Here is a 14,464-nt window from a genome sequence, read left to right as displayed (position 1 = left end):
AGCTCTATATAACCTGAGTGATAAAGAAAGTCATTATTTATCAGATCCACTGTATTTACAGGTGTCAGACAAGCTGTTTTAGATAATAAGAGTTCTGGGTGAGAAGTTATGAATTATTTACAGACAGCTGATAAACGATCTTGAGTTACTCACCGCTGACAGTGACAGTGAATCTCTTGTGTAAAATCTGTTTGCTGCTGCTGATCTTCACTTTATAAACTCCAGAGTCTGTGATTCTGGTGTTTGTGATGGTCAGAGATCCGGTCTGATGATCCAGCTTCAGTCTGTCTCTGAATCTCTCATCAGGATCATATAATGGTGGACTCTTGGCCTCTAGATCATGTTTAGCTATGAGTTTTCCTTCATCTCCAAACCTCCACATTATCAGCTCTTTTCCATGTGTTTCAGTATCAGTCTGAAGAGTGACAGGATTTCCCTCCGTCTCTGATACACTCTTCGTTTCACCTTTAAAAGCATCAATAACATCTGGAGACTCTGAAAGAAACAGATTCACAGATATTAAACATTAAACAGTTACTGGCACTAGATTATTATTAACTTTAACAGTCAATTAATTTCTCATGGTTACTACAGAACCATATATTAATTAGTTTATGGTATTTATTTAATCTAATTTAAGTGCTAAATACAATTTTCCTTAAACATATTTCTTTAAATGTATCTTTTATTTGTGTTGATTGAGTCTTTTCCCTCTATAGGCAAAAGCTATTCTGTAAGATTGTTTTTGTAAGATTTTCAGGCTGCAGTTTAAATATCAGCTTAATTAATTTGAATTAATAAAAACAATGATAAACTTCAAAACATCTAATTATTCAAAAATAAAGTGTCCTCACCATAGACAGTAACGCTGAAACTCAAATGTGAGGTCCCATGGTTGTGGTTGATCTCTAGTTTATAAACTCCAGAGTGTTCAGTTCTCATGTTTGTGATTGTCAGAGATCTAGTCGGATTCAGCTTCAGTCTGTCTTTGAACATCTCAGGGACAGTGGGATATGAAATGTCATTTTCCTCGATTTGAGCAATGACTGAACGTGAATCTCTAAACCTCCACTTCATCCGAATAATTCCCTGTATTTTAGTAAGATCAGGGTTTAGAGTGACTGATTCTCCCTCCATCACTGTCTTCACTTCATCTGTTTCAGCACCAAACACTCCTGCAGAACAAACACAAACAGTTTCTCAGAGATTAAACTCATATAACACTGCTGCTCATGTTACTGAACAGAGTTCAACAGAAATCCATCTTGACTTAGAAACAGTGGCGGCTCGTCAGGGGAGGCAAGGGAGGCACAGCCTACCCAAAATTTTAAGGAAAAATAGGAGAAAGTATGATTTATTGTTAATAAAATTCCCAGTTATCCGTTTAATTTCATGTATCAGAATGTGTATGCTATTTTTTGTTAGTAATTTCACCGCTGTAACAACATAACATGTTACTGAATTTAAAAACACAGCTGTTCTTTCACGAACGTGCTGAAGTCATTACAACTGCTAAGCGGATAGAGAAGGGGAGGGGGAAGCATATGAGCAGAGCACATCTTGTGTCTCAGTCTGTAAAAAATTAGCAAATCACCATCGAGTGTTTTACATTCAGCGCTTAGGAGAGTTGAGAAAAGATACATGGCAGGGGAGGCTAGCCTCAATTGGTATATCAATTATTGTAGAGACGTAAATGACGTGAATAACGTGATATTAGTTTAGATCTGCTAGCGCTGTGTTGATTCTGTACAATGTATCTTAATTATGGAGAGAAACGATATTGGATATTTGATCGCCAACAAATTTACCAAGCTACCATTCAAACAGCACTGAGTCAATTGATGGGACACTAATTTTGTGTCCATATAGTTAAATTAAATTTAAAAGGGTTAAAATTGCAAAATAAATTACCAAATTACTTACATACATTCTCTTTTTTGAGGACCAAGTCTAAAATTTCTGGTCTTAATCAATTTTGAGAGAATATTTGGGGATTGATTGCAAAAATGTCAATGTGGTATAACCATAAAAACTTAGTACCAAATAATTGATCTTGTTTAAAAAAGGTTAATTCTGAATAAAACACCATATCAGCTAGTTTGGCATAATCTTACATTAGAACAATTTAATAGTAAATAAAAATAAATGGCAAACCATTGTTCTGAATATTATAAATAATTTGGGGAATCATGTGAGTCAAGTCAAATTCCTGAAGTGTCAAGGTGGTGTAATCACCATTCAAGGAGCCATTTTTTTTAATATTGTGCAAGAAAACCATGTGACAGGAAATTATATCACAGAGAAGAACCCCTGGTGACACTAACTGCTGCATGCAAAGGTTAGTAACTGTCTTTAAAATATGAGACAATTTGACATTTTTAGGGTATGGTCAGGTATTCTTAGGTATACATGTCAAATGGTATGACCCCATGAATACATTGATAATTCATCATTATTATAAAAATGTGTATTAACTTTAAAAATTACATTTGAAATATTTCCACCAAGGCCATGTGCTTACATAGGTGTCCATGATAATACCTGTCAAATTTGATTTTAAATTGAAATGTCAAATGGTGTAACCGGTTGTAATACTCCTATTACAAGCCTTTCTGTTAGGGGCAAATTTAGTCAAAATCACTAGTTTATGATGCTGATTAAAGATGTAATATAAACTAACCTACTATTTGGAACTATTTACAAATCTTCAATGTTTTATTTTTTTTTTGAGAAAGTGGTGCTTTATCCACAACGTTATTATTAAAGCTCTGTAAGTCTAGGATAAAATAGTTATGTTGCACATGTTTAGCTTTAATGTATATTTCTATTACATTCACTTAAAATTAAAATCATGGAGCGATTGCTAATGAGAGACAAGCCCGACACACGTCTCGAGAACAGCGGAGTTTTTTTTTTATTATGCCGCATTCGCCACTTCCGCTTCTTCGCAGTGCTGTTTTATCATATTAGACACATTTGTGTGTTGAAAGTTGTTATAATGCTACACTGTGCATTCGTTTGCACACTGCAGTCACCTAGATCCATATTAGGCATATTAAAACATGGTACTCACGGTAAATCAAGAAAACGAGATTTAAACAATAAGACTAAATGTGTTTAAACATGATTAGTTTTCTGTTGATGAATATATCCAAACAGCTGCTCATCAGTCTAATGAAACACAATCTATTAAAGCGTCTTTGGTGTTTCCATTGTTTCTACAAAATATCAAGGGTAACGCTGGTATGCTGTCATTGATAGGCGACGCACAGACACGGCTCGTGTCCTGGTTATAATTTCATGTTTCTCTAGGTTTAAACATTCTTGGAAACATCTGGCATAATATAAGTACACAAGTCAACAAAGTATATAGCACTGTTCTAGCGTTTTTGGATATTTTAATCCAGAAGTCTTGTGCATTTAACCAAAGAGTACAATTTACATCTGTAAAATTCAATCTAATATTTTATAATTAATACAACATAACAGAGCCCCTTTTCCCCCAATAGATAAATTGACATAGTTTCAAGCAAGGAAACAGTGGCTCATCACAGAGCACAAGTGAATTCTGATCCTGCTATCAGATATTTTTTCTTAATTGTAATTACAATGTGAGACATGAGTTCACTGTTCATCACTTTGATGATTTCTTGTTATCAGATATTGTTCCTTAAAGGGTTAGTTCACCCAAAAATGAAATTTCTGTCATTTAATACTCACCCTCATGTCGTTCCAAACATGTGAGACCTTTGGTCATCTTCAGAACACAAATTAAGATATTTTTCATTAAATCTGAGCTTTTTTTTTTAATCTCCCACAGAAAGAAACAAAATTACCACATTCAAGGGTTGTAGAGCCATTGTTAAAACAGTCGACGTGACTGCAGTGTTATGAAGAGACAAGAATACTTTTTGTGCGCAAAAACAAAACAAAATATCAACTTAATTCAACAATATCTTCTCTTACCTGTCATTATCCTTACGCAGGTGACGCAGGTAAGCACAGTGAAGACCTCCGTGTTCACGTCCGAATGCCGGCTCAGTATTGGCCAAAGCTGATCACGTGATCAGCACAGCACATGCGTGTGATACTGACGCAGGAGCCGGCCAATAATGAGCTGGTGTTCTGACGTAAAACCTGGAGTTGCTGCACTGTGTTTACCACGTCAACAGCATAGGAGAATGACAGGGAAGAGACAAAGTTGCTGAAGAAAGTTACTATTTTTGTTTTGTTTTTGCGCACAAAAAGTATTCTCGTCTCTTCATAACATTAAGGTTGAACCACTGCAGTCACGTCGACTGTTTTAACGATGTCTTTAGTACCTTTCTGGACCTTGAATGTGGTAATTTCATTGCTTTCTAAGGGAGGTAAAAAAAAAAAAAGCTCTCAGATTTCATTGAAAATATCTTACTTTGTGTTCTGAAGATGAACGAAGGTCTTACAGGTGTGGAACAACATGAGGGTGAGTAATTAATGACAGAAATTTAATTTTTGGGCGAACTAACCCTTTAACTGTAAAATATACAAGACATGATTTCACTGTTCATTACTATGATGATTTCTTGTTGCCAGATGTTGTTTTTCATTACTGAAACCACTTAACTTAACTTGCTGACTGTCATGCTTGATTTTCAGTGTCAATTTGTTCCACCAACAATGGCCTTTGGCTGTAGAAGCAACATGGTCAGGTGGTGTAACTGGTTTGTGTCAATTGACAGTGTAACTAGTATTTTTCATAAAAATATAATTATATACAGAAAAATTAATGTGGAATAAAATGTAAACATCTAGTTTAGTGTAATAAAATGTTTTTTTAACAATTTTACATAATTTGTCAAGGATTATTTAGAAAACAGATGTTTATTTAGCATATGTCCCACCAAATATTGCAAAAACACATTAAAATTTACATTTAGAGATAACTAATAAAATTATTTTTTGTTTGATATTTTAAAATGAAGTTATTTATTTCTATGAGTATGCTTACATGACATCTAGGTGGATACAATACTTAATATTTCTAATTCTTTGGCAGTTACACCTTTTGACATTTTCAGGTACATTCATTCTTAACTTTCATAAAAAAATTGTGCAAATGTCATTTTTATTAACATAAAATTAACATGAATACACTATATACACATTTTAACATACCTGATGCATGCTTTTAAAACAAGTTTTTAAAACATTTTTGAATTTCTCATCTTGTCAAACCATAATTGTCACTGAAGATGCATAAATTGCAAATATAGGCTACAGCAGTCAGCTCCACTAAACGCACATGCTCTTTTAACACAGACATAAGGAGGGATGGATGTTTGCTTCAAGTGGTAGGCTAGGTGAATGAAATTATATTTGTATAATCTTGCTGTACATGTGTCTTTCAATTTTCTGTCTTTAAGTGTGCAAAAAGCCAATGTAAACCATCTCCATGCAAACAAATGGGACATGAGCCAAACGAAACAATCAAATTACACTTGAGATTACAAATTACACCCCAAGATGATTTCTGTCATTTTAGGTAGTTATTATCACGCTGATGTTCAACTGTTCATTTTTGGAACAGTTTGGTTTTAGTTAGCCATCTGAGAATGCTTTGATTAACTAACACAGTGCATGATGCCTAAGGGAACATCTGCCAGTTCTTCTGTAAATTAAGCTGGCTTTTAACAAAAAAAAAAAAAAAAGAAAAGAAATCCAAAGCTTGTAGTACATTAATATTTGTCAGACTGACTTACTACAATTTTGCCAGTATCTCCCTTACTGTATATACAGTACACAAATTTTCCATGAAAAAGCTACAGTAATTCACCAATACGTGTTAAAAGAAAACTTTTAGAGGAATTGCAACAAAAAAAATTCTAAAAATATTTGTGTACTGTACATACAGTAATGGAGATATTGGGCAACATTTCACCTGTTCTAAGTCAGTCTTGTATCAAGGAAATACTACATCCTTTGGAAAGTACGTCCTACTGCACCCTTTGAAAGCTTTTTGGTGAAATAAATTTTTTTTTAAAGAATACTACTGTACATGCAGTAAGGGAGATATTAGCAAAATTTCACCTGTACTAAATCAGTCACCTAACTTACATACTATAACCTTTAGAACATGAAGAAAAAAAAAACTTTTGTTGACTTACTGTCCTTTTTTTTTTTTTTTTTAAACATATTTGTGTACTGTGTGTACAGTAAGGGAGATATTGTCATTTAAGTTGGGCCAGTGTTTGTAATTAATTTATTCGTACACAGCTTCCATTCAGCAAGAAAACACCTACGATTGAATAAAAGTGCAGGAGACAAGTTTTTACAAATAGTGGAGGACAGTATGAACAAATTCACCTGAATGAATGTGATCATTGTTAACAAGTAAAAATTGGCTTGGAGAGCCGAAGTGCTGCAGAGTTATCACCAACCATAATATAAAACTCCTCTGCCCGTAGCTCCCCAGTAACCCTTAAACCCCAGATTAGCTTGTTCAGATGTGTTTAACTTGAAGCAAAACTCTGCAGGACTCTGGCTTTCCAGGTCCATGTTGTCCACCCCAGCCTCTACTGTTTCCGGTGTCAGAGTGAAACCGAAAGTGGTAAAGATAAACAGAAATCATGAACTTACCGCACATTAGTAGAAAAATCTGAAATAATTTGAAATTGTTCTTCATTCTGTCGAAGATTCCAGCAAAACCTGATTTCGATGAATATCATTAATGCTCGCTGTTGTTTCTGAACCACACCCTCCCGACCGACAGCGATGAGTGTGAACAAAACCCACTAAATACCTACAGAGAGATCTTAATACCGACTGTAACTGATTAATACATTTTCATTATAGTTTATCTGCTACTAAAGAAGAAGAACTTTAACGTTTCCAGATCTGAAAGACTGTAGAGAAGCGCAGAAACCTGTAATGACGGAGATTATAACGGTTCTCTTTCTGTGCAGCGGATCCCAAACTAAAATAGAGCATTACTGCCATCTGCTGTTTGAATGGACCGGACTATTCTCTCCTTCTTCTTCTTTTGAGGTTTTTTGGCGGTTGACAAACAACAAAATGGTGTATTACCGCCACCACTGGTGTGGAGTAGGGATTAAAACGATTTACTCCCTTTATTATAATCTCTCCCACAAATTAGTCATTTTAAGATATTGAAAAATAAAACTTTAACATTCATTTCCCGAATTATTTTGTAAAATATCTCCTAGTATAAATTGCATTTTTATTTTTGCTAAATTTTGCATTAAAATCCTTCTTTTAGTCTTGTATTTCTGACAGTATATCATAACATGTTCCACCGTTTCTTCTTGCCCACAAAATTCACACCCTCCTGTATCATGTTTACCCATTTTATAAGTGTAAATAAGTTTACACTTAATAAGTTTATTAAGTGTACTGTTTAATCTTGTATGTCCAAATCTCATCCTTGATATAATTATCTCCTCTCTCCTCTTTTTCCCTGCACATCTCATCTCTCCCACTTTCTTTTGAATTCTGTAAAACCATCGACCTTTCTTCTCCTTATCCCATTGTTTTTGCCACCTTTCCTTCAATCTTTTCTTAATAATAGGCTACTCTTGATTTTATTCTTACTTAGATTAACAATTAAATGAATGTCATTGTTTTTTATGGCTTCTTTTGCTGCCTTGTCTGCCATTTCATTTCCTTGGATACCAATATGTGCAGGTACCCATAAAAATACCACTGTAATGCCCATCATTTGAATTCTGTACAATGTTTGCTTTAATTCAATTAAAATATCTGGTCTACTTTCTGAGTGACTGTATTTTAAGCTGGCCAATGATGAACTTGAATTTGAACAAACAACTGATTTCAAAGGTCTTGTCTCCTCTATCCACTGTGTTGCTAATAATATTGCAATCATTCCCCCTGTATAAACAGATAACTCATCACTGATCCTAAACTTTATTGATAAATGAAATTCTGGAATGGTAAACGCTGCTCCTATCTTATTATCTAAACTCTTTGATGCATCTGTGTAGATCTGAACATAGCTGTGGTACTCATTAACATATGTCTGAACATTACATGCCTTATCCTTATTTTCCTTTTCTAACCATGTAACATATACTGTAGCGTCTGGAAGTAACCAAGGTTTTATTTCTGGTAGCGGTACAGTAGGACTAACATTTAACTGATTGATTTTAATTTCTGTTGCTTTATGTATCACTGTCCATCCAAAACTTTTGGTTTTCCTCCTCTCTTTTTCCCAACAGGGCTTTAAAGTATTTATTTTTGGATGTTCTTGACTATGTCCTTTTAAATTAACCCAGTAATTCACTGATCATTCACTGTATCCTTCTCATTACTAATGACATTTCTCCCATTTCTACCCATAGTGCTGTAATTGGTGTAGTTTTTATAGCTCCTGTACATTCTGCTGCTGATCCATACACCACACAGCCATAATATAATACAGATCTAATCAACCCACTGTATATGGCCTTTAATGCCATCCTATCTGCCTCCGTTCACTGCCAACTAAACACCTCATTACATTTATTACTTTCTTACATTTGTCCAATATTTTCTGGATATGCATCACCCATGTAATTCTTTCATCAAACCACAACCCTAAAAACGTGAAATGTTTCACTCTTTCCAGTTCTTGATTATATAATTTTAGTTTTACCTCACTTCCATTTTTTTTCCTTGTAAAAAACATTATCTTTGTCTTGTCAACTGAGAATTTAAAACCCCATATATGACCATTCTTCAACTAGGCTATTGCAATAGCCTCCTGTAATTTTTTAACAATAAAATCAATGTTCCTTCCCCTTTTTCAGATTGCTCCATCACCAGCAAAGAGAGATTTTTTTTTTTTTTTTATTGAAACAACAGTAGGGGAATACAAAGACATTTGCATATATAAAACAATTAAATCAAAATTCTGTATCTTATATCACAAAACAGTCACGTTTCTATTACATTAAGTATCCTTTTCAACAGCTTAGATGTCTTAACAGCTTTTCGATTGTTCTGTATTGATGTTAGAGAGTCATAAAAAATCTTCAAATCAGTGGAAAATAGTCTACCATTTGGTACAGTCGATATACATTTTGCTTTATGTATATGATATTTCCCTAGTAGTATAAGAAGTTTAATTATATTATCCAATTCCATTAAACCAGTATCACAATCCATAAACAAGACCATTACATCAGTTATGGTGACAAACTTGTAAAACAAGTCAAAAAGAAACATAGAAACTTGGGACCAAAATAATTTGGTATAATTACAACTGAAGAATAAGTGTACAATTGTTGTTGTTTCTTCTTTACAAAAACTACATAATGGCGAAAACCCTTCTTTAAATTTACTAATAAAATTGTTACATGGATAGTATCTGTTTATTATTTTAAAGTGAGTTTCTTTGACTTTATTAGGAATTACAAATTTATTTATATCTGACCACAAATTCTGAAAAACAAGGGAGTGATAATCCTGTTTCCACTTCACCATTGCCTTAGGTGAAACACTTTTTTCTCTGGTTAATATTCTTCTAATATACATATTATTAAATTTTTTATCCCTAATGGAAAGGCCCTCAACAGTCAGAGCAGGAAGAGAACCAATTACAGGATTATACATCTTTTCGTTTTTTATAAGATAGAGTAGTTTCGAAGAGATACAATGAATGAGTTTTAAATATTCTTTAAAAGATACATTTGTCCCAAGATAATTAATAAAATCAGGATAATTATATAAGTCACCTGACTGATTTATCAAATCTGTAACAAAAATTAACCCTTTGTTAAACCAATCATTCCAAAAGACGGTTTTGTTTTTGAATAATATATATTGATTATTCCAAATTACACAGGAATGGGGAGAGAAATTATGTTTGTAGACTAATTTCCAGGCATTAAAAGCTTGTTTGTGAAAATTAGACAACTTAATTGGGAGTTTAGTACATTTAAAATCACAGGCAAGTAAAAAATCAAGACCACCACATTCTTTAAAAATTAGATTGGGAATAAAGAACCATGGAAGGTTATTTTGACAAAGACAGTGCTTGATCCAATTAATTTTAAATACATTATTGATAGTGTCGAAATCTAAAGCATTAAGTCCTCCTTCTGATACACTTCTGATTATGGTTTTCCTTTTAATATACTCTGTCTTGCCTCTCCAGATAAATTTAAATAAAATTTTATCAACTGCAGCACACATTTTAAAATCTACATAAAGAGACAATGCAGGATATACAAGTCTGGAGATCCCTTCAGCCTTGGAAATCAATACACGACCTTGGATAGATAAATTTCTTTGGAGCCAACAGTTAAAAATATTTCTTGTTTTCTGTAATCTTTGCGAAAAATTCTCTGTGATTCTCTCTGAGGCTGATTTACTAATTACAATACCCAAGTATCTAACTACCTGTTTAACCTGTATTCCAGATATACATGAGTCTTCTAGTTGGTGTACAGCCATAATCTCACTTTTAGACTGATTCACAGACAGACCTGAGGCATCAGAGAACAGTTTGAGTGCCTCTAGAATAACAGGAACCTGAATTTTGTTTTTCAAAAATAAACAAGTGTCATCAGCAAGTTGACTAATAGTTAAAGTGAAATCTCCTATCTCAATACCTCTAACTTGGGAGCAATGCAGAGTGTAAAGATTTAATGTTTCAGCTGCTAATAAAAATAAAAACGGGGAAATAGGGCATCCCTGTCTAATGCCTCTTCGGATAACAAAAGGAGAAGAAGTACCACCGGATAAAGAAACACTACTTGAGATATTATTATAGAATGTGTGCATCATATTTGTAAAGGTTGGGCCAAAACCAAAGTGACTAAGGGCCTGATACATGAAATTGTGCTCAACGGTATCGAAAGCCTTACAAAAATCTAAAAACAAAATAAGAGCTTCCTCATTTACTAAATTTGAATAATCTAAAATGTCTAACACCAGTCTAATATTGTTTGAAATATCCCTTCATAAATCCAGACTGTGTGACAGATATGATTTCCTCCAAACATGGTTTTAACCTATTGGCATATAGAGACGCTATTAATTTGTAATCCGAGTTAAGGAGTGTGATTGGGCGCCAGTTGTCTAAGTGCAAAATGTCTTTATTTGGTTTTGGAATTAGTGTAATTACTCCCTGTTTCATAGATTCTGTAAGTTCCCCATTTGCTGCACACTCATTGAACATATTCAAAATAAACTCTCTAATATCTTCCCAAAAAACTCTATAAAACTCAAAAGGTAAACCATCAGGTCCTGGGCTTTTGTTAAATGGTGTTTTTTTTAATGATATCATCTAATTCTTTCAATGACATTTCCTCCTCACAAAGGTTTTTGTTATTTGTACTTATACCAGGAGTGAAAGGTCGTATCTTGTTAAAAAATAAATCACTTGAATCAGGGTTAAAAGATGATGTATATAATTTTTGATAAAAGTCTGAAACAAATTTTGAGATTATTTTGTCATCTGATATAATAGTGTCATCAATATACAAAGAGGAAATTTTTTTAAGTTCGGCTCACTTTTTTTTCCAAATTAAAAAAGTATGCAGAGTTTTTTTCTCCGGCTTCTAGCCATTTGGCCCTAGATCTAATGAAGGCCCCTTTAGCCTTTTCTATATAAAAGGAGTCTAATTTTTCTCTTAATAGGTATAAACTTTCTTTCTCTGCATCATTTGGATTGGCAAGACAAGTAATACGATTAATTTCTTTTAATATAGATTCAAATTGTAATCCTTTTGATTTTAGAAGTTCTTTACTAAATATTATAGAGAACTTTCGAATATATAAACTTGACATGAATAACTCTCAGCATTGTAGCACTGTGACACGATTAAACATATACGGAACAGAAACAATTCCCAATTTAAGGTATGAGAAATATTAGTATTTTTTTTAAAAGAATCAATTATGCCTTTAATACCCAAACAATAATTAGAATTGTGTAATAAAGAGTTATTTAATTTCCAATACCCTTGTTTCCTAAACGAGTTACAGTTAAGGTCAGAAATTTTTAACTCGATACCTGAGTGATCAGTTAAAGGTGCATTGGAAATAGTCTGATTTCTTCTGTTAAATCATGCTCTATCAGATATTAACCAAAAATCAATACGTGATTTTTGTGTCAAATCAGATTTGAACCAAGTAAAGGAAGAGGAAGAGTCATTATGTAAGAATCTATGAATATCTACCAGCGAGAGACTGGAACATATATCACTAATTATTTTGTTAACAGTGGTAGTGCCATATTTTGGAGGAAATCTATCAAAACATAAATCAGGAGCCTCATTAAAGTCCCCACCCATAATTAGTGATGTAGATGGGTATTTTATTTTTAAAGATATTAATTTGGATGTTAAATCTGTAAAGAGACAATTATTAAGACTGGATCTGTTAAAGCCATAGACATTAGCTAGAATAACAACGCTTTCCCCAACCTGGATAACAACAATTAACCATCTGCCTTCATTCGAGCAATGTGATTCAAGTACAGTGTTATTAAAGTGCTGATTAAATAAAATCATAACCCCAGCAGAATTATTGGAACCATGACAGTAGATAATTTTACTCCCCCATTGATTGGACCAGAAACTTTCGTCTTTCACACCTGAATGTGTTTCTTGTAAAAAAAATAGACATCTCTGCATTTTGATTTACAAAAAAGAATTAAAGCTTTACGTTTGGTTAAGTCTCGGATTCCCCTAACATTGAGTGAAAAACAATTCAACTTAAATGACATAAAACAACAAACAAGAACTTGTAACAAAAATCTATTGTTTAGTAAATAAAACTAAAACTTCTTAACGGATTGAGGTAGAAAAAAGTAAGTGCAACTCTTATCCAGACCTCCTCACTGTAGTAAGAACCAGTTTAACATAACTATTCTAAGTTGGAACCTTAACAAGAAACAATTCCCATGAGGATGAAAAACCTCACTACAGAATATTAGAGTCACTGTATATAGTCATTTATATGTTGTCCACTGTAATTTTCTTCCCGTCGATGATGGCAGCTGAACCCTGAAACCCTGCACGTTTACTTTCCAGTCTAGCTTGGTTCACGAGTGGCCACAGTTTATTTCGAGCTTCCCTTGCGCGTTGTGTTAAGTCCTCCGTTATCCTGATGTTCTTTTGTTTGAGAATTTCGGAGCGCTTCGCGTCGGCCCAGATGAGGTCACGGTGCGTGCGAGAGGTGAACTGCACAATAATGCGACGAGGCTGAGTGAGTCCTTTCTTCCCAAGCCTGTGGGCCACGTCGATGGAAGACTGGAGAACATCTGCTAGACATGGTGAAACTAAACGCAATATTTCCATCACAGCCATCTTTACATTTTCACCTTCCACTTCAGGGATACCAGCAATCCGTAGGTTCCACCGTCTTTTGTATGCCTCCAATTCATCCAACTTTTCCCAGAGTTGCTTGTTTTCAGTCTTTGATCCTTCATCGCACTGGAGTTAGTAACGGCAAGATCAGCCTTATCAGAGATCGCGTCCATTTTAGTTCCAAGTTCAGTGATGCGGTTTTCAATTGCCGTTAATTTCTCTAAAAAATCGTCCTGTTTTTTCCCTAGTTTCTCAATTGATGGTTCTGTAGTGTGGCGTCGCATCTTCGATTGTGGACTCTTGGTGGGAGTATCAGGTAATAAAGTTGAAAGAGCAGCTTTATCCTCCTGCACAGGTGCCGTTATGTAATCATGCACACGTTTCACTGCTAAAGCATCTTCCATTTGTTGCGATGAGGAAAATAAATTTTATGACTGAATTGTTATAACCGATAGAGAGAGCAGTCACATCTCAAATAGCAACTAGCAGGCTAATTTCCAATAAAGTGCGTATAGGAAACATCCATCATCCTCAAGAAAAATAAGGGTTCTTAATTTTGTTAGATTAATAACATTTAATACTGTCTTTACTCACATGAGGACAAGTTAGGTCAAGTATTGCACAAAATAGTTTAAGAGCAACTAACAACGCGACTTACACAGGCGCCATCTTGGCCCCACCCCCTGTATCCTCCCAGCAAAGAGAGATGACCAGACGATTCTCTTTTCTTCTTCTTCATCTTCATCTTCATCTTCTTTTTAATGGCGACCAACTCCTTAGGAGCATTATCACCACCTACTGTACTGGATCTCTCTCTCTCTCTCTCTTTTTTTCTCCTGCTCAAGCTCAGTTTTGAGATCTTGGACAACAGCCTTTTACTCCTCAGACGTTTATACTTCTTTTTGGGAAATTCCAACTTTATATTACTCATCAATTGATTAATGTCTATGATCCAATCTTTATGCTGTAGGCGTATCAGTCTCTGTATCTCTTGCTTACTAAGCCGGATCCTTCCTTTGTCGCCTACGCTGTCGTCTTCTTCTCGCACTCTTCCTCTTCTTCACCGAAGTCTTCGCCTGGCTCACCTCCACTTGAGGTTGCAACACACTCTCTTCATCCTCATGTGCCTTCTTGTTAACTTTTCAGGTTGGTTA

The 14,464-nt window shown here is 34.4% G+C and overlaps 2 protein-coding genes across 8 annotated transcripts in view; one reads left to right on the top strand and one right to left on the bottom strand.

Annotated features, from left to right (window-relative positions):
• Window positions 1-14,464, bottom strand: part of LOC127508049 (uncharacterized) — a 422,397-nt gene that overhangs the window by 77,845 nt on the left and 330,088 nt on the right. The window lies entirely within an intron of this gene.
• The window catches only part of LOC127508059 (SLAM family member 5-like), a 242,511-nt gene continuing 241,270 nt past the window's right edge, over window positions 13,224-14,464 (top strand). Inside the window, exon 1 of the mRNA XM_051885636.1 lies at window positions 13,224-13,351. Within this exon, the coding sequence (XP_051741596.1) occupies window positions 13,246-13,351 (106 nt within the window). The 5' untranslated portion in view covers window positions 13,224-13,245. The remainder of the gene's footprint in view (window positions 13,352-14,464) is intronic.

The sequence above is a fragment of the Ctenopharyngodon idella genome, chromosome 3 (assembly GCF_019924925.1).
Source record: "Ctenopharyngodon idella isolate HZGC_01 chromosome 3, HZGC01, whole genome shotgun sequence".
In the NCBI taxonomy this organism is placed as follows: domain Eukaryota; kingdom Metazoa; phylum Chordata; class Actinopteri; order Cypriniformes; family Xenocyprididae; genus Ctenopharyngodon; species Ctenopharyngodon idella.
The sequence above is the reverse complement of the archived record's forward strand: the minus strand, read 5'-3'. Positions and strand labels throughout refer to the sequence as shown.